Here is a 25,837-nt window from a genome sequence, read left to right as displayed (position 1 = left end):
GGGATGTGAGGGGTCAGATGGCGAACGTGCCCTAGAACGTACGCGATGCTCCGCCCTCTCAGCACACACGCCGGGTAGGAGGGCGCAATCAAGTCTTGGTGGCTGCGAGCCTCGTCTTCAGTGTATGGTTCTCCACGCCAGGCGGTTCTGCTTGGTTTCAGCCATGGAGGGCGTGCGCTGGGCGTTTTCTTGCGGCACTTGGCTGCCGAGCCGAGCCGAATGGCTGCTCGCAGTTCGATCGATCCAGCCTGAGGAAAAGGAGCGCATTGGCCAGTTCGTCTTTGCCCGGGACGCTAAGGCAGCCATGGTACTACTTGTCTCTGGTATTTTTAGCCGAGGGAGATTTTGAGGGCGGTGGGCCTGGTTGTGGACACTCCCTCGCGTCCTAGCATCGAAGCCCGCCTTTTAGCCTACTTGGGTCAGGCGCGGGGCTAGAGTGGTCGGCCCTGCCGAATCTCTGCGTGGCCTGGTCTCTACGGCCTTTGTAGTTGCTTTGGAGGCCTGGCTCCGGAGCAAAAATTAGCCTCTCCCATGTTGTAATTAAAATAGAGACCCTACGAAACCATGAGATAGGTGTAGGGAAGGCCTACAAAATGGTTGGGGTTCTCCTCTCCATGAGTGTTTTTTTGTATTTTTATCCTTTTATTTTCTTTCTGCGTGGGCGTGTAGCACATACTTAGTCCGCCAATTGAATAGCCCACCACTCAGCAAGGGTACCCTGCACGTGATAGGTTCCTAAAAATATTGATGGTATGACTGAAGCAGGATATTAAGAATCTAGGAAAATTCCTGGGGAAGTGGAATGGGGAAACTGAGTAAAGAAAATTAAACAAGGCTAAACAGTTGGAGCAATGTACAGCCCGAGAACACTGGAACAAAGGAACCAGCTTGAGAAGGAGCTGGGGACTTCCCTTTCAGCTCCTCTGTTGAGAAACAGCAGGAATTGCCCCCTCCCAGGTTTCCACGTTTCCCTTATATAAACTTTATTCTGAAAGCTCAAGGTACGGTAGATGTTAGGATTTTAACCCGCCACCTTCTCAGACTGCTAGTCTTTGGTATTAATAAAAGCGTAATTTTAATACAATTCCTGTCTGGTTTTTGGCTGAGTGGCGATAGGCAGGCAGCACGGACCCTGGACTCGGTTGCCCTCCAGTTTCATTATTTCGTGTATTCGTGCACACTGTGGAACTGGAAGAGCTTCCTTTTACCAAAGACACTGAACCCATGGACGGTGCGCTCCCAGGCATACCTTCCTTGCTACATAACTTGGGAAACAATAAGTAGAATTTTTTATTGTAGTTACATATTTTTAAGCAACAAGTGGAAAGTTGGATTTCAAAATTACTTTTTTTAATGCAGTTTGAAACAGCTTGTAATTTACTGTCATTTCAAGAAACACTTATTCCTTGAAGTTGACCCTATATTGAGAAACCTTTCATTTGAAATTTGAGCTAATTCATAATTTTTGAAGACATTGGTGAATATGTTTAGTGTTGCAGTTTCTAAAAGTGTTAGAATTGAAGGAAAAAACTTGGAAGATACTTTACAACTATATACTTTGTTATACCCATGAGTATTTTTGGTTATTTTTGTGTAACTTTAGTAATATCTTTCCTAATTATTAGGTGGAGGTGTGAAGGAGTGGGTCAGGGGAATATGTGAAAAAAAATAGTTCATGCATAGCTAATTGTTGAAACTGAGTGATGAGTATATAGCAGTGACTTTTAACCTTTTTCATCTCAGTACACATAGACTAGTTACTAAAAGTCTACCTCACACCAAAAAGTTTTTTGCTGCTCTGACCAAAAAAATGTATAATTTTGATTCATTCACACCGACAGCTATTGTGTTTGCTGTTGTCATTTTTTTTATTTGACAGTTTAAGGGAAAAGAGGTCAGTGCCCCTAACTAGTCAGATATTGCATGTTTTAAAAGTTCTTGGCAGCACACGGGTTGAAAATCACTGATGTGTAGGACCTGGTAATGCTTGCACGTGTGCACAGAGGTGTAGGTACAACAAGGTTACTCACTAGGGAATTTTTGTAATAACAAAACTAGAGCAAATCCATTTTAACTTTTTTAATATGCTACAACTGATAGGGCACAGACTGGACAGTTATATACAGATATGACATAATCCCCAGTAAGTTAAAAAAGATTATACATAATAGAATACTATATACAGTAGGGTCTCATATGCAGATAGCAGAATCATAGGTACATGAGCATATATTTAGATACTTAGAGAAAAGACAGGAAGGATGCCTACTTGCTAACATTGGTTGCCTGTTCAGGTGAGGAAGTTGCTAAGGAGAGGTTAACTTCTACTTTCTTAAGCATTGCTTAAATCTTGATGCAATGTACTTTTTAAAACTTTAAAAAATATTTTTAAAACCACAAAAATTGACTTTGTATGTTACAGGCAGGGTACCTGTATATACTGAATGTTTATGTTTTATTTATTTAACAGGCTGGTCGTCTCATGATAAGGAAATTAATTGCAGAGAAATTGAATATCCCTTGGAATAACATTCGTTTGCAAAGAACTGCAAAAGGAAAACCAGTTCTTGCAAAAGACTCATTGAATCCTTACCCCAATTTCAACTTTAACATCTCTCATCAAGGGGACTATGCTGTACTTGCTGCTGAACCTGAGCTACAGGTTGGAATTGATATAATGAAAACTAGTTTTCCAGGTAATGTTGCATTTTTGTAGTACAAGGGTTAGGTATCTCCTTGTCTCCATTCGTACCTATTAATGAGTAATCTCAGGCCAGGAAATGTAGATGAAGTTTCAGGGAAAATATGCTCAATACTCAAAGGTGGTATATCTGAGAGAGCATTATCTGAAAAAGGCATATTTCTTTGAATATTAACAGACTTCTATATAAAGGATAGATTATTTATTACCGAGGAGTCATATAATGCTTTGTCAGAGACAAAGTGAAATGTAAGGCTTTTCTTTTTGAATTATACTTCACCTTGTTAAATAAGACTGAATTTTAAGAAACTTAAATTTTTAAAGAACAGTTTTTCAATAGTTCTGGACCAGCTGGGCCAGAACTGGACCAAACTGGACTCCAGTCAATTTTGAGTGGCATTCTATTCAAAACTGGGGTGATTATATTGTAAGAATCTTGTTACACTTAAGTATTTCCCAAAATTCATCAGTATACTGCAGTATATATGACAAAAGTATATTGTAGTTCTTAGAATAAGAGAACATGTATTTATGCCATATTTAGAACTCTTTGTAGCACATTTATATAAGTAAAAATAAAGAGCAAGCAATTATTAAAATATTCAAGTTGCTTATATTTTACCTTAGAAACTTGAAATTGGTGGCTGTAGGAACTGCTAACATTTATTTTGGGGTTGAGTATGCCCAGAGAATTTTACTAGAACACAGATTCTCTTAACCATAATTTTCATCATTACTAATATTGTATTTACCAAGCTCTTACTGTGTGCCAAGGCATTTTACTAAGTGCTTTGCATATGTTCTGCAATTTAATTGTCCCAACCCTAAAAGGAATATACTATTATTTTTATCAAAGGATAAGTAACAGTCCAGGAAGAAAGCAGTTAATAAGAGAGACATCTTCCTCATTTCATAGTGCAACTTCAGGATCTTTGCTTATGATTCCCTGGGTATGGAAGATTTTTATTAATATTATGTGCCGCCCCCCCCCCCCCCCCCCCCCCCCCCCGATTTCTGCATAGATAACTTATTTACTGGTTACCTTGTGCCTCATTCTTACTTTAGGGAAGCCTTTGTGAACCTTTAATCTAAACTAGGTTCTTTGTTGTAGACCCTCATAAAATGTATCTCCTGCATTCTGGTACCATAATCTGTTTATGATTATTTATCAGGATGATTGATTGCCATTCCTCTCTTCCTTAGGGAACAGAACTATGTTAGCTACATAGTTCCCAATAATTATCTGTCAAATGAATCAATGAATGCTCTGTGCTTATATATATACACACACACAGCAAGGCTTCAGAGTACAGCTGTGAATCTTATCTCTCATTTTTGCTGTCAGTGTCTTTAACTTGAAATTTTCCCGCCAGCTACTTTTTCTTTATTCCTTTTTGAGAGAGAGGGGAAGGGGCAGAAAGAGAGGGGAAGAAACAGTGATATGAGAGAAAAACATCAATTGGCTGCGTTGGGTACACCCAGCTGGGGACCAAACCAGCAACCCAGGCATGTGCCCTGACCAGGAAACAAACTGCCCACTTTTCAGTTTGTGCAACAGCACCCAACCAATTGAGCTACACTGGCTGGTGCCCACCAGCTACTTGCTTTTCTGATTTGTTCATAAAACCATTCTATTACAACTCTATTCTTAACTTTGCTCACATGGAGGATGTACAAGTGATAATGGATTCCTTACCTGAGTCCTTGGATAAGCATCAAGTTATTTTACTTTAATCTACTGAAATTATTTGCTACATTTTGTATACATTTTCTCAAGAAGAGAACTAGTTTTCAGCAGTGTAATATAGAAAGCTTATTCTGAAAGAACCACTGCTGTAGAGAATTGAGAATGAACTTTAGAATGAGCCCATAAGCTTTCAGAGTTTTCTGTTGTGCTTACATGAACTTTACCTAAAATCAGAAATTATCAGAGAGGCCATTGCTCCTCAGTCAGCATAATTACACAGCAAAGTTTGGCTCATCAGGTTGTTGTCCACCTGGAAATTATGCCTTACCATAAGACACAGATTTTATTACCAGTTGCCTTGATGGACAATGTTGGCTTTGGTCAGTACTAAATAAACAAGTAATTACTAATTGAAATTTATAAGAAATGATAGGAAGATAATTGAGCATTAATTGACTAATGGTATCCAGGCCTTGTCTTACTCCTTGACTGGTTCATTGCCAGAAAGCTGCGATATAGCCAATAAAAAATGGGGCAAGAGATATTTTCTGGTCATCACTATTATTGTGTCAATAATTTCTAAAGTATGAATGGACATCATTTCTTAGTGAGGCGGCAAGTAGACACTGGTTTATTTCGCTGGGGATTTATTTGAATTGCTGTGTTTATCAGAATAAGTGAGGAAATTGAGCAAGGGGTGTTTTAAAAGTTATGAAATGATGGAGGGTAAAACTTAGAGCAGCAAGTATATTGTACTTTGTACTGGACATTATTATGATATTGTCAACTCTGAAGATGGAGTCAGTCTTTGCAGGCATTGTTTGTATATTAAAAGCCTCAGTTTTATACTCCCATTTTGTCTGCAGGTAAACATTACATTGGAACTTGTGGAGTCTTCCCTTGTCACATTATCCATTTCTTCTAGGTTCCATTTTCCCCTCCCAGTTCTCATTGCTACTATGGCAGGGCTGGTAAAAATATATTAATGGCGCTAGGAAGCTTTGGGTTCCTTCTAGCCAGATGCCCACAATTAAGGAGATTATTGCAACCACCACTTTAGTCTTTGCTTAATGGAGAAAGAAACCTTATTTTAAAAGTGGTGCATAGTTGGCATTTGATAAATATATATATTTTTAAAGATTTTATTTATTTCTAGAGAGGGAAGGGAGGGGGAGAGAGAGTCTCTCTCTCTCTCTCTCTCTCTCTCTCTCCCCTAATGTACCCAATTAGGAAATTTTAGTTGTTTTTTTATTTTTATCTACCATTTTTTATGTATCGTAATTACAAAACAAGGCAAGATAAGATAGATACAATATAAAAACTGGTTTAAATTTGGGAAATGACCAAGAATTTTTTTCCCCTGTGGCTTTACATTTTCAGCTTTACATTTTTATTATAAACTTTGCTGAGTGTTAATTGGCAGCACAAAAGACTCAGTATTTTGAGATTTAATACTAATTTAATAGCTTTGAAATAATATAGAACTTTTCTAGAACAACTGTTATGTAAATTAAGCTCAGTAAGTATAAAGTAAGTGATGGTAGTATATGATAGCTCGGAATGTGGTAGGGCCTGTTTCTTGTCTCCTTCCACTGTGCCATCCATCTCCTGTACCATTATAATGGCTTCCTAATTGATTCCCCTTTTTTACTATTGTACTCACCCAGTTGTTACAGAGTTGAAGTGGTCTTTTTTAAAAAGAATAAAACCTGCAGCAGTTTAATAATTTTTCTTAAAATTATTAGGTTGTTTTTTAATAAAATCCAGTCTGTTTAACATGACCTAAACATTCTCATTACTTCTCCATTTGCTGACCACTTGATCTTCTTTTCCTTCTCATTTGTAACTATGACTGACTTGATAATTTTCCCTCATTAGATAAGTTGAGGAGTCATGCTTGTTTTGTTTTTGCCACAGTATACCTAGTACTTAATAGGGTTGAGCATATAGCAGGAGCTCAATATGTATTGAATGTACAAATGATAGGAGTTCTCAATTTTGCTGAAAATAATAACTTTGTTGAAAAATGAAAAAGGTACATAACCACAATGAACAATGCTATTTGTATCAGATACTAGTTAGAACATAAACTTTTCTCAGTGAGTTACGATAAAAAATAGTTTTTCCTTTGAGTCTTCTAACTCACTCTCCTTTTATCTCCCGAGCTTTTTCTCTTCTCCACTTCCATTCATTTCAGAGTCAGTTTTCAGCTTTGTGCCTGTTCTAATCTATTCCACCATCATTTCTGTCTAGGCTGATCGATATTATTCTAGATCTGCATTTTGCAGGATGTGCTAGTTAAAGCATTTTGCATGTTGTGCTAAAGCTTGCCTTTTTTTTTTTTTTTTTTTTTTTTTTTTTTTTTTCTTTTTAAGCTAGGAGTTTTGCCTAGGTAAGTCAGTAAGTCAGCACTTCCCTTTGTAGTCTGAACTTCTTAATGAAAACCCAGGTCTTCACTGGCAGGGAGTATTCCTCCTTCTCATTTACTAAATGGACTTTGAGTGGGGTCATAACATAGAACTAGTATTTATTGAGTAGCACCCGTGTGTGACACTATTAAATGCCTTGTGTGCATTATCTTGTTTTATCCACTTAATTCGAGGATAGACAGTTGAGCCATGAACAGCGCAGGGCTCAGGAACACCAACCTCCCATGCAGCTGGAAATCTGTATAACTTATTACTCTCCGCAGAACTTGTCTATAGTTACCCTCCAGTATCTAACAGGGCACTGGTATCAAGAACCCTTGCAGATACCAGAATCTGCAGATGCCCAAGTCCATTATATAAGATGCCATGGAATGGTGCTTACAGTCTGTGCCCTGCATCTGTGGTTTTCCAACCTTGGATCAAAAATTCTGTCTGTGGTTGATTGAATCCACAGATGTGAAATGTTGAGATTTGGAGGACCGAGTGTATAGCAGAAAATATACCTGTAAGTGGACCTTTGTTATACAAACCTCCATTGTTCAAGGGCCAGCAGTACTATTAATCTTATAGAATAGATTAAGACACTTCCTCAAGGTTACTTGAACAGAAGGTCATGGATTTGAACCCATACTACAAAACCCAGGTATTTAGGCCTGCACTCTACAATATATGGCCTCTTAATACTAGGCTTTATTGATAATGGTTAAGGATTTGCAGATATAAAATCTGAAAAATTCTGTGGAACTCAGTTAAGTTTATTTAGTTCTTATGGAGGAACTGATGTCTAAGGAGACTTGTCTTATGATTTTTAAAAATACTAGACATTGTAAACAAGAGTGTGATGTTAGCAGAAGAATAGACAACTAGGGGGGTTAAGAATTAGAGCCCAGTATCTATATATTATCTTTTGAATTTGGTTTTATTTTTTGCTATATGAATTTTACTTAATTAAATATACTTATCTTTTCCTTGATAAATTCTGGATTCATCTTGTTTGAAAAAAATAATTAAATCGGTAAAAGATTTACTCCCAATTGTAGGTTATAGAGTCTCCTGTATTTATTTTATTCTAAAATTGTACCTTTTTATATTTATCTAATTCCTCTAGAATTTGCGTCTATGTGTATATTGTGTATTTTACATCCTGAAGCTAAACAATTCTACCACCATCAGAATTGGGTAAATAGGAAAAAACGTATAAAGTACTTAACATTTGATAAATGTTAGCTCTAAGTTTGTTGTGGTAGTTGTTGCTGTTATGTGTACAGAATGTTTTTAGTATGGTGGTCAAAATATTAAAATCAGCCAGGATGTTTATTAAAAACTTAGATATTTTGAAATCACAGACCTACTGAACCAAAATTTCTGAGATGCAACTAAGGGTTCTATATGTAAGCAATTTCCCAGGTGATTGTTAGACACATTAATGTTTGAGCAATATTGTATTAATTTACAGAGCCAGCCCTGGCTGGCGTAGCTCAGTGGATTGAGCGTGGACTGGGAACCAAAGTGTCCCAGGTTCGATTCCCAGCCAGGGTACATGCCTGGGTTGCAGGCCATAACCCCCAGCAACCTCACATTGATGTTTCTCTCTCTCTCTGTCTATCTCCCTCCCTTCCCCTCTAAAAATAAACAAATAAAATCTTGAGAAAAAAAAAATTTACAGAGCCAACAAAAGAAAATGATTGTAACCAATCAACATTTTTTACAAGTGAAATAACCGTCTCACTCTGTTATCTCACTCTGTATAACAACATACTAGTAGTTAAAGTTAGGTTTTAGAAACAATTACTAGAACACAGTAGTAAATGTATATTTGGTCAGACCTATTAAAAAAGGATGCATTTTACACTCAAAAGGGCAAAAAAACACAAAGTCAATAGATGTGATTGATTTCATATTAATATCTTTTCTCTCAGAAACCATGCAATATATTTGTGGCAAATATAACAAAGGAGAATGTTGTTAATATATAAAATACTTGCGAGTACTGAAAGGAAAATGACTTAAGGCCCACTTGATGAATGGACCAAAGGCTTGATAAAATAATTCAAAGAGGATATATAAAACAATTACCCCAACAACCTTACAGCTAACATTAAGTACTTAATAGTTCTGGGCACTTTACATGTTTATTCCTTAATATGCCCAACTCTTTGTCCCTAATTTATTAGCTTTAAGAAATAGCCACAACGATGTTAAATAACAGTAAAGAAGTGTTGGAGCCGGGATTTGAACATTTGACTCCAGTCCATAACACTAAAGCTCTTAAGAGTGTTCGATTGTGTTTGTGTATTGAAGTTAAACTGTATTCATGTGTGTCAGTGTCCTAGAACTCCTAACAAAGTACCACAGACTTGACGTCTTAAAACAACAGAAATTTATTGTCTGGCAGTTGTGAAGGTCCCAAGTTAATGAAAGTGTTGCCAGGGCCATGTTCCCTCTAGGTTCTGGGGAAGATTCCTTTGCCTCTACTTCATTTCCTGACAATCCTTGGCATTCCTTGGCTTGGACCTTTCGCACTTCATTTTCCACCTTCATCTTCACGTGATCTTTCCCCCTGTAGGTTCTCTGTGTGTCTAAATGTTTTTTCTTACAAGCATACCAGTCATTGGATAATAGGGCCACCCTAATCTAACATGACTTGATTACACTTGCAAAAAAAAAAAACTATTTCCAAATATGATCACATTTGGAGGTTCTAGATGGGCATGAATTTTGAGAGACACTATTCAACCCACTACATTCTATCCTGTGGCCCTGCCAAATTTATATCCTTCTCACATAAAAAATAAATTCACCCCATCCCAGCATCCGTAAGTCTTAAACTATTATAGCATTAACTTTAAAACTTAAGTCACATCTAAATATCAACTCAAAAAGTTCCAGATCTCTATCTGAATCATCTAAATCAGGTATGGGTGACTCTGGGTATGATGGAATGTGGGGCAAAATTTCCCTTCCACTAGTGAACCTGTAAAACGGAAGGATCACCTGCTTCTAAAGTACATTGGTGGGGCAGGCATGGGATTGACATTCTTGTTTTAAAAGGGAGAAGTTGGAAGAAAAAAGGCTCATGGGTCCCAACAAAGTTCAAAAGCTTGCAGAGCAAATTACATAAAGTGTCAAGGCCTGAGGTTAATCCTTTGTGGCTCCCTGCTAGGTCCTCCGGCTCTTCAGGGTGACTGACCGCCCCTCCTTTTGCCCCTTTACCCTGCTTTCACAGTCCTTCCTTTTACTTGAAAGATAATGCATTTGCAGCCAGATAGCCTTAACTCTGTAGGCCCTTTTCTTGCCTGTATGTGTTGTTACATGTAGGTATTGATAAATGCAACTTAAAAATACGAAAGGCAACTGCAATTTAGGACTGCTTCGGTGGTGGAGAGTTTCAAGTCTCAATAGCAATTTTTTTCTGTGATGAGCTACTTGTATGGAAGGCTTAAGGGGCTCTTTTGTTAACATACTACATGGTTTGTGGTAGTGTGTGAAATCGTTTTTAGCAGCTCAGACTTTTTTTTTATTCTGGGTTTGTATCTGGATAAAAGTCCCAGACAAGTAAGCTGATAAGTCAAGCATTATTGTGTACATAGTGACTGGAAGACTGTCACATCCAGTGGAAGCAAGATTACAAGTAATTCAGTACTTAGTGAATGAAACTACTAGAATTTCTAGTATAAATTCATTGTCCAAAGCTGTATTTCATTACTTGAAACAAACAGATGGAAGAAAAATGGCAAACTTTAACTGAGATGCTGGTATATTGTTTTGGAAAGAGATTGATGTTGGCTGGCCGTAACGTTCTGGTACTTGTAGAATTTTTTTCCCCAATAGGCTTGCAATAGCACCTAGGGGTATTAACTACAAATTATTTTGTTTTACTTTACGACTGTATGTTTAATATGCTTCCAGTTGGTGTATGACCTTGATTAGTTGATTACTGGGAACATTTAGTTAATATCTAACACAGCTTTCCCTAAAGATTAATCTGTAAGATAAGGGATCTACTTTTTAAAACTTAGTTAATGGTTCTATATAAATTTTCAATCATTTTGTCTGTTCTATGTGTATACTTAAGTTTTTTCGTGTGCAATAAAAGAATGATTAAAATGAAGATTGTAATTACGTGAATATGTGATGGTATTATAGGCGACTTTGCCAACTTATATATCCAGTAATCATGCTGTTTCCAGTTAGTTTGAAGGGCAATGTACTAGTTGGTATTCCTACCAAATTTTTTAAATTCCAATTTCCCAGATAAACAGTACTTAAGAGCCTTCACCCACTGTGTATTTCCACTGTGATGCCACAGGGTGGTGCTGTCGTGCTTTGGCTGAATATTTACAAAACCATCTTTTTCTGTTGCTGTCAGATCTCTTATTTTGTGAAGTAAATAAGATGCTCTTAAAAGTGTATAAAAATGTACTCATATCAGATATTTTTTGCTGCACATAATCAGTTATATGATTGCTTTCCAATGATTGTGCTAGATTGCTTTTTATGTTAATCAGTTTATTATTAGCATGCATATTTAAATTTTTCCTTGATTGCCCTGTTATATTTAGTTAAAAATTAGAGGGTTATAAAATTATAACTTGAAGAAACCAACAAATAAACCATCTACATTGACTCTGTAGATGACAACAAGCATATCTTTTTAAATTTTAGGCTTTTTGGGTAGTATTTATGTTAAACTACAATTCCACTCAAATTACGTACTGCCGTTTTCCAAATCCAAGGTAGCTGTTCTTCCTGTTGTTATTATTTACACTGTTTGTGCCAGAATCTATTCAGGAGGACGGAGTTCATGATTTATATAGTTACAGTGCTTCCACTATTTAAAGTCTTCAGATGTACTTCAGATCATTTATGCAAGGTTGCTTGCTTTACTTTCTCTACTGTGTAATTTGTCAAGTCAGAATATACTAGTGATGCTTGCATTTTAACAAGACAGTTTTTATTAAACACCTTAAGGAATAAGCACCAGACTGCCAAAGGGATTCATAGCCTTGGGACTCTTAAGATCACAGTTTCATATTTTGATGCTGTTGCATGAAATGGCTTATAGCTTTGCTGGGCTACTTTTAGGAAATAATCATTTTAACAATAACAAACAGTAGACACTAATTGAATTCATAAAATGTATTGTAATGTTATTCTTGAAGAGGAGAGGGCTAAGGAGACAACAGATGATTAAATGAATCTAATGAACTTGAAAATAAATGAGGACCTTTGTCTTGAACTAAAGGACCACATATTATTGTAGGGCTGTTGGAAATATTTCCTAGCTAAACAAGAGGAGACTTTCGACTATTTTGAAATGAGGATGGTGGAGGAATCTTAATTTGGAGCACAGCTGGCTCTTAATATTTTCTACCCTTGAGATAACTACGGGAAAGTTACTTCTTTACTGTAGAATAGTGACTTTCAACCCGTATGGCACAAGAATTTTTAAAACATGCAGTACCTGACTGTTTAGTGAGGGGCACTGATTTCTTGTCCTTGGAATGAATCAAAATTATATCTATTTTTTTTCCGATCTGCAAAAAAAATGTTTTCTGGTTTGCTGCAGAATTTTAGTAATTTATGTGTGCCATGAGATTAAAAAGGTTGAAAGTCGCTGCCTGGAGGAGAAACTATAAACTCCCTATGAAGATAAGGTTCATGTGTGTTTTGCTTATCATGATACTTCCAGCATCTAGCACTTAGGCATTTTTAGAGTGAAAATTATAATAATAGGAGTCTAATTGAATTCTCATGGAGAAATTAGTGATTAAATGCCAGTTAAGCATCAAGTAGGGGGATTTGACATCTTTTTGCCAGACATTCTATGTTAGCAAATGTCCATTTTCAGGGTTGTAGTCAATCAGTTAAGAATGTCAGATTTTGGAGTTGGATATTTTAGAAATGGGAGTTGGAGTTAGAACAGGCAAGGTACAGGAACAGAATCTGCAGAGGGATGATCTTCAAGAGGTTTTCTGGAAAAGCATAGGATAGTAAAACATTTAGGAAATAATTTGCCAAATAATAAACATTCAGTTATTTATAGAGTAAACATTTGTGTTCATGTACCTTGGGCCAGGCTTTCTGAGAGGCCATTAAGCTTGAAGTGCGTGAGAGCAAGAACCGTGACTGATTTGTTTTTATTCGTTAGTTCAGTACCTGTTTGTGTAATATTTATACATGTCTGCATGCCTGTAGAATAAATGGATGATGACAGAAAGTTCCTGCCTTATAATAGTAAAAAGATACAAACGTAATTATAATATTTTGGAAAATATAGTACAAAAGGCATTGTCTATATTTTAATTTGTGTCTTAACCCTTAACTCTGGGAATCAGGTCCTTTGAGTTCTGTGCTTTTTGTCATTTATTTTTATAATACTATGTAATATTTTGTTTATGGAACAGTAGAGTTAGGGATAGACTTCAAATTTTTTTTAAATGAGCCTGTTTTATAGTATCCCCAAAAGAATAGAAATTGAAATCTCCTTTATTTGGAGAAGTCATATTAGAAAACATTAATTATTTTGAAGGAAATAAGTATATTTTCCATTCATTGTGATAACTCTCAATAAAAGAACACTTTTCAGCCTTCTACCCATTTCCAGGAAATTATAATAAAGAAGCTGTTCCTTTTTTTTTTTCTGTTTATATAGCAAAGTAAAATTCTAAACCCCAGAATAGATTGCTCTAAGAGTTCTTAAGGGTGTATGATTCTTTGTCATATATAGGAATTTCCTCTTAACTAAAATTTATAACAGGTTTGGCTGCTAAATTTTACCAGTTTGGGAGGGCATCTGTTGCAATATTGTTTTTCTCCTTAAACATTTAGTAATTCATGGGATTTCACTATTCCTGTTGACCTATCTTTTCCCTGAGCTGACCCCAGTGCATCATTGTACATTACTCTTATAATTCCCAGCTTAATTGGATTTGCTGATACTTTGTTGAGGATTATTGTGACTATTCAAAAGTGAGTTTGGCCTGTGGTTCTCTTTTGTGTGCTCTCTTTAATAGATTTGATAATAGAACAGCTCTTTTTAATTCTCTATTTCCTTAATTGACAGGTCGTGGTTCAATTTCAGAATTCTTTCATATTATGAAAAGAAAGTTTACCAACAAAGAATGGGAAACAATCAGAAGCTTTAAGGATGAATGGACTCAACTGGATATGTTTTATAGGAATTGGGTATAATTTCTTTCTAATTTTGAGAGTAAATGCTTGAGAATAAAAGATGATTTTTATTATCTTTACAAAAAATAGGACCAAAAAAAGTTTTGGTTACCTGGTAATTCATATATTGTTTGAAGTTAAATAGGTCATTAGTTGGAAACTTCATGATTTTTATGTATACATTATTATAATGACATTTAAGAAAATTTAACATATTTAATGCTCAGTTAAAAGGTATTTACTTTTGAAGCTAGAACAAGACATTTTATCACTTTTTATAAATGTTTTCTATGTTAAACTTATACATAGTAGGCTTTATTTAACAAACACATATAAAATTTACTGTATGCCAGAAGGTATTACTTGAAGCCTTTTATAAATTAGTTAAATTATTATAAAAGACCTATTATTATTACATGTTACACAAGAGAAAACGGAGGTCCAGGAAGTTTAAATGATTTTCCTTAAGGTCATATGGCTGGTTTGTCTTCAGGTCTACTATAACAGTGAAAAAAAATAGCTTATAGACATATTGTAGTATGGAGTTAAAGATCCAGATGTTTTAGGCCTGTAACCTTATATTGAAAATTTTTATCTACTTAAAGCTCTAAGAGAAAATGTTTTTCTGTATCTTAGGCACTGAAAGAAAGCTTCATAAAAGCCATAGGCGTTGGACTAGGATTTGAATTGCAACGGCTTGAATTTGACATATCTCCATTAAACCTGGATATAGGCCAGGTTTACAAAGAAACACGCTTGTTTCTGGATGGAGAAGAAGAAAAAGAATGGGCATTTGAGGTAAGAAATTTATCAGAATTGCTGTAACTGCAAGGATTTGCTTATTTTGTGCATGTGTGTGAGATTGATTTGAGGAAGCCAGCCATTGAAATGAAATACAACTGGAATCCAGTTCCGGTGCTCAGAAGGTGAAGTCCAGGGTACCATGATGACATATAGCATTTAAGCTGATTGAAAGATTAGTCATGGTGAGTTAAGAAAAATGGGAAGAAAAAGGCTCTGGTACAGAAAGAGCTTTGTGTGTATAAACAGCTGAAGGAAGCCATTTGGACTGTTGTGATGAGGGCGTTCCAGGCCAGATTGATAATTTCATGCAGGGTATTATGGGTCAGTTAAAGATTTTGTTCTCTTTCTGTACTTGATTTCTGTTACTAGTAATTTTTAATTGTCAGTAAGAGAAATCCAACATAAACTCATTTAAGCCAAATGATACCATAGAGGCTACTAGTGTTTCATGTAACTGGGCCTCTCAGAATTAACTAGAATTAGGGACTGGGAATCTCAGAACTCTTTTATATTTTACTTTTGCTTTTCTATGTATCCTGGCTTCAGTTTTCTCCCACCTTTGTTTCTCATTTTGTACATCAGCTTTCTTCTGTGGTTTGTGTAGCTGGAAACATGGCTGCCTACCACTCATGTAACAGGATAAAACCCCACAGAGATTAGTGGACTCCCTTTCTATTCTGAGTCCTGAGCTCACTGGCCTGGCTTGGGTCTAGTGCTTATCTTCTGACTGGTCATTGTAGCCAAGGAAGGGATCTACTGTGATTGGTCCAGCTTGTGTCAGGTGTCCAGAGCCAAGCAAATAGGTTGTATACTAATGTGGCGATTCTTGCAATAATCACTGGAATTGTCTTCAGAGAAGTTTGGTGCCCAGAATAAAGAATTAGCAATGAGTCACCCTGGCTGGTGTGGCTCAGTGGATTGAGCGCCAGCCTGTGAACCAAAGGGTTGCTGGTTCGATTCCCATTCAGGGCACATGCCTGGGTTGCAGGCCAAGTCTGCAAGAGGCATCCATACATTGATGTTTCTATCCCTGTCTTTCTCCCTTCCTCCCCCTCTCTCTAAGAATAAATAAATAAAACCTTTAAAAAAAATTCTTGATGAGTGGATAAAATGGGGAAAGAACCCCTATTCACTAATATTCTGAAAAGAATTTAACAGGTGTTAGTAAAGAGTGATAAGATCAGATTTGTATTTTAAGAACAAGTTCTCTCTGGGTGGAGATTAAGGAAGTGAAATATCAAAGATATTATGATCAATTCTGTGATTTACATAGGTCCCACTATTGAAAAACTGGATTCTAGGGAACAAGTCAGATATGAGTTTGAGATGTCAGGTGAATAGAATGAAGGGCCAGGTCAGAGGGAAACCATCGTAATCATCATAACATATGCATGGTAGTTAAAGCCGTGGGATTTAAGGTTGCAGCTATTTTAGAAAAGAGAAATTATCTATATTAGAAGAAAGGCCCTAGCATCATTTTGAGACTACTAATAATTAAAGCAGGCGTGGAAGAGACAAAAAGAATGATAAAAAAATAATTAGAAATAAACTAACAGAGTAGTGTTGGTGGATCCAAGGGGCAAAAGGTATTTTGAGAATGAGATCTGTGTCAAAACCACTGACAAACCAAGTAAGGTAGGAATTTTATCAATTAAGTAGTAATTATATTTAGGATATTTTAAGGGTACAATTTAAAAAAATTGTAAACAAAATTATCTTTAATACTTAAAGGGTTAAACCTTAGCCATTTCACTCTGGGAGAATCCTTTATTCTTGATGGCGGCGTAGGCCTAGGAGCGGGGGAGGCGTACAGTCATGGCTGAGCCAGCTGTGCCTCACCTTTTTGGGTGGTGAAGATGTCTGAGTTCTTGTGGAACCAGTGGATGCTGTGGAAAGTGGTAGCCACTGGGCTTGAAGCATCTTGAAAGGACCCCAAGGAACTCCAAAAGAAAGAGGCAGTGGGCAATCTACTCTATATTAGTTGCTGAGGGCTAGGGTTGTAGGAAATCTGAATGCAGAGCTAGCTTTGGGAAGTGGTGCAGTGAGGGCTAAAGAACTGGACGTAGTTCTTTGAAAGAACCCCACATGCCCACCCCATGAGTTAAACTAGCCTTTGAGTACTTCATATGTTCAGGGTTCTAAAAACTGAATTAAATAGCATTGGTCATTCTGCCAGTTTCCTCCCATACCCTTCCTTGTTCCACCTACCTCAAGGAAACCAGAGTAGAGGAGAAAGATTAGAAAAGCAAGGTGAGGCCAGGGAGGATGTTTGTGCATTTGTTCAAGGAGTAAAATGGGATTTTTTTTTATGCCCAAAGTGACCAAAGAGATGTGGGGTTTGCCTAAAGGCTTGTTCAGGAGCTGGAAAGGGAGGTTCATCAGGACACATTTGAAGGCAGCCATGGAAAATAATTCTTTAAATGTCCCCAAGTGTTTTGGCAATTCAATGTACCAGTTATAAAAGTAAGGAAACCATGTAAATACATTTATGTATGATGCATGATATATTTAAATGTGAATTGTTTTTTACACTATACACAATCTCCGGCTCAGGAGGGGAGAGCAAACATAACAGAATGAATATGGTGGTATGGACAGCCAGAAACTAGCGATTGAGGAAAGAATGATGAGTATAGAGCTAAGGGAGGCATACCTGGAGCCGAGGAATGCAGATGGGAGGGTCTTTTCAGGGCATCCCCAAATTACTCCACTAGTGAAAGAGCCAGCCTTTTGAGCTCACAGCTGAGGTGAGGCTATGAGTTTAGTGTACAGCCCTCGCATGAATGATCCTCTCTGCCCTTTCCTTCTTTTGCTTCACCCCTTTGCATTTGTGCTCATACACACTAATTCACCCACGCTGAAAGAACTGGAGACAGCATAGTTAATTTAATGAGGGCGGAGGAGACGAGTCTGGAGTTTGGAAGAAATGAAATCAATTCCTCTCCCCATTGGAGGCTTCCAAACCTGAATTAGATACAAGCTAGATAGATGGGAGGAAGGAGCTCTTTATAACATGAGAATAAAACTGAATTTGGAGCAAACAGGGCTAAGCACCTTGATTGAGGGGAAATTTGAAAACAGAGAGAGACTAAAAATGTCATTTGGAGATCTGTTCAAGATTTCATCCAGGGAAAGAGAAAAATGAATTGTCATAGAACTTGTTTAAAGGTTGAGAAAATAAGTTGCCTTCTATTCCTACACTATGTTGCCTGATGCCTTTAGTAAACAGAGAAGAAAGTATGAAGAAGGTTCAGCCCTTCCCCACTTTTTACATTTAACTCCAAATGAAACATCTTCACAGGACAACTTGGCCACTCTCTATTTCTACTGTGTAGATACTATTTCCTGAAATAGCCAGAGTTGTGACCAAATACCATTAGCTCCATGGCTAGGTTTTTTCCCGTATGTGTACTTGGTGACTGAATTTAAGTAACAGGCCATTTGAGAAAGTACTATTGCCTAGGTTGGACACAGGACAAATCCCTCATAAGACTATGGTTTTTATTAATGCATATAGCCAGTGAATAACTAAACTACTTTATACTCTTACACTCTCTTTTTCATATTGTGAGAACTGATTTAGTTAAGCTGAAAAAAAGTCCTACTTCTACAGGCATCATTAAAAGAATGCCTGCAGGGGTTGAAGCTGCATATATGTAACAACATTAACTCCAGGTGTACAACTGTATGGTATCTCCTGGCAACCAAGTAAGTGATGGAGCAGGCTAAGGATACTGCCTTCCTCTAAGCAGAACTTAAGGACACTGCCACATAGGATATATGGTAAAATTCTGCATATAAGAGGGAAAAAAAGGAGGCATTTATTTCCTTGGTGACCCAAAAGAACACTGTAAGTGAAAATTATATAAAGAAGATTTAATAAGTATTTGCTTAGTGTTTTTAGTAACATTCAAGAAAACAGCATATCTGAAATGGAAGCTAAAACCTTAAGGAGAGAATAGACTCAGCATTTTAGTGGACAGACACTGAATGAGAAACCTGGTTATTACCCATGATCACAATCTCGGATATTCGCCTAAGATACAGATACTGCAGAATGCTGATCGAAGCGGTTTTCCAAAAGCAATTGTAGTCAAAATATCTCTATGTTATGGTGTTTATATTATTAATATATTCACTATAAACAATGGGAGGACAACCATGTGTCAAAAACAATAGATTTGACACTAACTTTAAATCAAATCTATTTTTGGCACATGGTTGTCTTCCCATTCTTTATAGTGAATATATTAATAATATAAACACCATAACATAGAGATATTTTGACTACAATTGCTTTTGGAAAACCGCTTCGATATCGCTAGCTATCAGATAGATGCAAATTAAAACCACAATGAGATACCACTTCACGCCAGTCAGAATGGCCATCATAAACAAAGCAACAAATAACATGTTGGAGAGGTTGTGGAGAAAAGGGAACCCTAGGGCACTCTTCGTGGGTTTGCAGACTGGTACAACCACAATGGAAAACAGTATGGAATTTTCTCAGAAAACTAAAAATGGATCTGCCTTTTGACCCAGCAATTCCACTGGTAGGATTATATCCTAAGAACCCTAAAACACCAATCCAAAAGAACCTATGCACCCCAATGTTCATAGCAGCACAATTTACAATAGCCAAGTGGCTGGAAGCAGCCTAGGTGCCCATCAGTAAACGAATGGATCAAAAAACTATGGTACATTCACACAATGGAATTCTATGCAGCAGAAAGAAAGAAGGAGCTTCTACCCTTTGCAACAGCATGGATGCAACTTGAAAGTATTATGCTAAGCGAAATAAGCCAGGCAGTGAAAGACAAATACCATATGATCTCACCTTTAACAGGAACCTAAACAACAAAACAAAGAAACAAACAAAATATAACCAAAGACACTGAAATAAAGAACAGACTGACCAAGTTCAGAGGGGAGAGGAGAGGGAATTTCAGGGGAAAAGGGGAAGGGTTTACAGGAACGAGTATAAAGGACACATGGATAAAAACTAGGGGCGGGTTGAAATGGGAGGGTGGAGGGGAGGATGGAGGGGAGGGCTGGGTGGGTGGGTGGGTTGGGATGGGAGTAAAAGATAGAAAATTGTACTGCAACAACAATCTAAATAAAATTTAAAAAAAATTTAAAAAATAGATTTGTTTTTAATATTGTGAGCTTGTTTTTAGCTAAAGGGGAAATAATGTATTAAATATTTTTGATACATATTGTAGCTAATTATATATTTTTCCTCTTTAAATGTATTTTTCTAAATTCATATTGAATTTTAGTTTTTGTTAATTTGGATATAAGTAACAGTTTCTGATTGTAGTTTCCTAGTTCACCTGATGTCTTGTGGAAGAATGTCTTAGTAAAGTGGCTTTTTAGTGAAAATTTTGACTAGATTTTTTTTGTTTTGTTTTGTTTTTAATGGTCACTCATACTTTTCTCTGGTAGCAGCTTCAGTATCAGTTGTCTTTTAAAAGCCGGCTCCCTATCCCCTTCCCTGCCCTCCCATTTAGTCTCATACATAGGGGAAAATAGAAAGTTGTGTGTTCTTTGTCTTACCTATAAAATTTCACCATGATTTCCTGTAGGCTATAGTATGTAGTTAACTAAATACTTATAAACCAGTGTTGCAAGCTGATTTTATATGTTAATTTTAAGCATATATAAAATTAAACATTACCAGTAAGGGCAGATGGCTAAACGTACCTCTAGTTAGGACACTTATGTAGTACTCCAGTTTTGAATATATTATATAAATGATTAAGAAATAGCAGGAAGCCCCAAATGAGCAGTGTTCTGTAAGTAAAGGGGGGAATATAGCTTGTATTTTAAAATATTAATCTCAGAAGAAAGGCTAGCAATACATAACAACTGAATGCAACACTTGACCACCCTAGACTGCCTCCTGCATTAGAGTCGGGGGAATGCTGTAAAAGACATTATTGGATTAGTTCAAAAATTTGTAATACAAATGGCAGATTTAAGTACAATTTCAATGTATTATTAACCAAAGTTATTAACTACTCTGGTTATGTGAGAGAATATTCCACTTAGGAAATACATACTGAAATATTTCAAACTAAAGGGTCAAAATGTATTTGACTTCTGAAATGGCCGGTGGAAGTGAGGGAGTGTGTGTGTGTGTGTGTGTGTGTGTAGAGATGGAGAGGTTGAGATGTAAAGAACATTGTAAAGATGTTTACATATTTAAATATCTAAGTTTACATATTTTGTGATCTGTACTGTGTTTTATTTTTCAGGAGAGTAAAATAGATGAGCACCATTTTGTTGCAGTAGCTCTTAGGAAACCCGATGGATCTAGACATCAGGATGTAAGATTTTAAGATTTTTCTGACTTTTATTTTAAAAGCATGAATCAATACTGAGTTTGTTCCTGACTGATAGAAATAATCATTTGGTTTATATCAGTTTTAGAGGGAGGGTTTTGTTTGTTTTTAGATTATAAGTTTAGAAGTATTTTTTGTTATCAAATCCTTAAGATCATCAGCGATTTTACAGAAAATTATAAGAAGCATATTACCTGCTTCACATTCAAATACTTAAATATTATAAAGAAAAAACTTCAGTAATGCTATCCAGCTACTCACAGTTTCAGTTGAAATTCAAGGAAATCACTACCTTAGTCATCATAACTGTGGTCTGTTTCCCAGTGTACATCTTGAATATAAGGGTACCGAGTTGACTGGTGGTGAGTAATGGAATTTACCCTGAAATTGAACCTGTTCCCCCTTTTAGCCTTAATTATTCCCAAAGTTACAGTATCAAACATGTGAGAGCATTGTATGGTGGTACAGTGTCAGCCCCAGTTCTTTAATTACAGTCTGATTTTACTTTCTTCTGTTGTTAATTGGTAAGTGAAAAAATTTAAAAACCAAAAAACACGTAGGGTCAAGGACTCTTAGCCTGCATATAGTTGTGATTCTATAGTAGTATTTAAGGAATACTGATAATGTTATAATAATTGAAACTACATGCATACCATTTTTACAGAATCCATGTCAGAAACTGTGGTGTGATCAATATACAAATATCATTATCTCTCGAAAAATAGCTTAGTTGATAGACCATGCCTTAGAGATATTAACGAAGATTAAAACCCTCATAGATTATCTTCCTTAAAAAGGGATGGCATGGGGAGCAACCAAGATCTTGCTCCCCTGCATATGTTAGTAGGTTGGCTCAAGTAAACGCTTATAAAAAATTTTTTAAAATTCACAAACAATAAGTAAAATGGACTGATTAGATCATACCAAAATTAAGGATTTCTGTTCAAAAAAGTTCATTGACAAAGTTAAAGATGAAAATTGGGAGGAGATTTTTGCAATATCTAAAACCAACAAAGAGGAGAACGTTTGAAATCTTGTTCTCTGGCATATATCATCAGTTAGTCTCATAAATTGTTACACAAATTCTAAAATTAAAAAAAAATAAATTTAAAAAACAGGGATGGTATGTTAAAATTGACTTTTGTTATCTGAAGATGTTCTGACCACGGTTACCTGTCCTTGTTACCTATCTTATTTTACTTCAGCCCTGCATTCTCTGTGAATACCTTATATTTCCATAGAACTTTATATTTTTTGTAACATTTGCACATGTTGTACTTCCTTTGTATTTCCCTGGAGAGAGCCTGTTTAGGCAGCAGCGGTGACATGGGAAAAGGACTACCATTTAAACCTGTATTGTGAGCTTGTGCAAAAGTGGTTCATCTTCCTAAACCTTAATTTCTCCATCTATAAAATTGAGATAACAATCATATCAGCATATCTGTGAGACATAAATCACATTAAATAGGTACTGACCTTGTTAAAGCACTGTATAAAATCCAAGTAGTACCTTTACAAGAATGTACAGGATGATAAAGGTCTCTGTGGGGTTCAGTTGTGAACAAGGGTTCTACCTCAGAGTGTAAGATACAGATTAAGTTTAGTGTGGAATGAATCATTTCCTAAAGAAGTTTTGCATCTCTGTGTGGCTATGGGAATTTTATCAGATTCACTTTCTAAAATATTTCTCAAAAATTTGCCTGGTAGCCCCCCTCTATCAGAATAACCCACGTTCTTATATATTTTGGGATTCCTTTTTAATTCATCTGTTGAAGTAGAATGTTTGGATGTGTGACTCAGTCTACATTTTAATCAAATACCATAGGTTATTGTGATAAAGAAAAAGTGACAATCAGGTTATTTCATATTTTTCTGAATTTGTTATATTGGCAACACTAATAGAAGGAGTAAAAACAATGAGAAATTCTACTGTGTTAACACTTTAGTATTACTGAAATGTAATTTATAATCTTATTTTCCTAATTATAAAATTGATCATAAGATTAACATGCAGTATAACAGTGAGATAATCTATTTTTTCCCCTTTTAGGCTTCATCTCAAGATGATTCTAAACCATCCCAGAGGCAGTTTACTATTCTCACCTATAATGACTTAATATCATCTGCTGTTCCTATGACCCCCGAAGATCCTTCATTTTGGGACTGTTTTTGCTTCACAGAAGAAATTCTGATACGAAATGGTACAAAATCGTGATATGATAAGTAATAAAGGGAAATGAAAACTTTGTAATATGCTGTACTCACAAAAAATAAATGCCTGATACTATCAAGTTTTATTTCACAAAACACTTTGAAAAAAGAAAAACAACTTTCCTATTAAAAAAGCATACTCCCAGTTCAAGATAGCTTAATAGAATACGTTTACCTTTTCTTTCTTCCCAGAATCGCGTTGAATTGACAGAAGAAATAGAAAAGGGTGGCAGAATGTTAAGTGATACAGGCATGCCTTGTTTTAATGCACTTTGCTGTTTTGTGCTTCACTTTATTGTGCTTCACAGGTTAACATTTTTTACAAATGGAAGAAGGCAAGACCCTCCACCAGCAAAAAGATTATGATTGACTTTATTATGGTAGTCTGGAGCTAAACCCATGGTATCTCTGAGGCATGCAAGTATGTAATAAGGAAGCATTTAAATTCCTGTCCCTCAGACATAACTATATCAGAGATAACTACTTTTAAAACCTTTTTCTTGGCAAATGAATCCATATTAATGTACTTGGGTTTTTTTTTAATAAAAAAATGGGAACATACTATTTTGTAAATTTTTTTCTCTTAATTGTACATCTACTGTTCATAAATAATTCTGTGGCAAACCTGTTACTGACTCTAAAGTATTCTCTTGTATGGCTGATATCAGTTAGGATGCTTTTGACCAGAGGTAACGGTGTCCAAATTAAACTTATGTAAAGTTACCAAGAATATTTATTATCTCATACAAAACACAGTTCAGAGGCATCATTAGGACACATTTTTGCCTCTGCCTCAGGTTGTTTTGCCTTAGGCTTGTTTCATGGTCATGAGAGCTGCCAGTATAAATTCCAGCTTCACATCTTCATAAAACTGCATCTCAAAGAAAGGCTCTTGTGTTCCCCCCCTCACATCTCAGTTTCATCAGTGAGGAGTACATTTCCCACGAGTCCGCAGAAGAGTTCCCTTCAGTTTCCCTTGACTGAGATCAGATCACCAAGAAAGCCAATCCTTAGACTGTAAAGAAGAAGCTAAGGTGAAGTTGGCGTTGAGGGAAGCCTACTGCCTGCTGCAAGGGAGGTATGCCTCAATTTACTCATTTTTCCTCTTTGTTAGACATTTTGATTGCTTGTAGACTCTAAGTAGTGGTGCAGTGGTTATCCTTACAACCACATTGGAGCTACATGCTGAATTACTTCTTGAGAAAGTTTCTGGAAGTAGAATGGTTGGTTCAAAGGGATTAAACTTTTTTAGAGTTTTGTGTGGCCAAATTGCTCTCCAAAACTTTGCTTGTACAACTTACACTTCCAGTTAGTTTTACATGTGTGACCACCTTTCACCCCCCCACCTGTCCTGATAAGCTATAGATAACTCTTTTTTTAACTTAACCTTTGCCAATATATGTGAAAAATGGTACCTTATTTTTTTTAATTTCTGTTTCTTTCATTACAAATGAGGTTTATATGTCAGTGTTGTTACTGCCTGTTTGTATTCCTTTTTTAATGAACTGCCTGTTCATTGTGTTTGCCTGTTTTTGTTTTTGAGTAAATAGGTTTTAAGTTAAAGTGGGAACATAATATATAAAATGCCAAGACCATCATATTGATGACAGAATCTGTTGGGTTGGCCAAACAGTTCATTTAGTTTTTTCTGTACGATGGCTCTAGTAGTGTTTAGTTGTCTTTAACTTCATTCGAAATAATTTTGTTGATTAGATTGTATTGTAACAGCTGTCATATCAGCGTGCATTTTTAAAAAAATCAAAATTGGTAGATTTGCGCATTTTAATATTGAAGATGGAAGAAAATAGGCAACATTTTCGCCATATTATACTTTATCATTTCAAGAAAGGTAAAAACACAACTGAAATGCAAAAAGATTTATACAGTGTAGGGACAAGGTGCTGAGACTGATCAAACATGTTAAAAGTGGTTTTCAAAGTTTCTTGGTACTACTGACATTGTAGCCAAATAATTCTTTGCTGTGGGGCTGTCTTATGCATTGGAAGATGTTTAGTAGCATTCCTGGCCTCTACCCACTGGAAGCCAGTAGCAAGAGATAGCCAACATACTCAAAATATCCAAATCAATAAGGCTGTTGGTGAAAATGAAAAGCGTGTCTTTTACTTTACAGAAAAAACTAAACAGACTTTCAAGGCAACCCATTTTCATGTGGTTGTAGTGCATGTCTTGGAGAATTGGTGTTACTGTTTAATATCAAGAAGTGAGATAATTTTATTGTTTCTGTTACTAAAATTGAAAGTTGTGTGTAAAATTAGATACTTAGTAAAAAGAAATAATTGGAATGTTTTATAATTTTTTATTTTATTAAGCATGCCCAATATTCCAAGCATAGTAAATAACGTGTTTTAAACAAATTGAGTAGCATTTATAATATAGAAAGCATTATCTCTAGCATGAATGTAATGGTGATAGGAAAAACTGTCATCTCTCTTGTCATTATAATAAAATGATTAACATTGAATTTTTA

General features: G+C 36.0%; 1 protein-coding gene across 1 annotated transcript; it reads left to right on the top strand.

Moving 5' to 3' along the window:
* Positions 1-6: 6 nt before the first annotated feature.
* AASDHPPT (aminoadipate-semialdehyde dehydrogenase-phosphopantetheinyl transferase) lies at positions 7-25,837 on the top strand. The gene is made up of 6 exons (XM_028517203.2): positions 7-307; positions 2,471-2,696; positions 13,884-14,005; positions 14,627-14,788; positions 21,052-21,123; positions 23,189-25,837. The coding sequence occupies exons 1-6, from the start codon at positions 125-127 to the stop codon at positions 23,351-23,353; spliced, it is 930 nt and encodes a 309-aa protein (XP_028373004.1). The 5' UTR covers positions 7-124; the 3' UTR covers positions 23,354-25,837.

The sequence above is a fragment of the Phyllostomus discolor genome, chromosome 6 (assembly GCF_004126475.2).
Source record: "Phyllostomus discolor isolate MPI-MPIP mPhyDis1 chromosome 6, mPhyDis1.pri.v3, whole genome shotgun sequence".
Lineage (NCBI taxonomy): Eukaryota > Metazoa > Chordata > Mammalia > Chiroptera > Phyllostomidae > Phyllostomus > Phyllostomus discolor.
The sequence above is the reverse complement of the archived record's forward strand: the minus strand, read 5'-3'. Positions and strand labels throughout refer to the sequence as shown.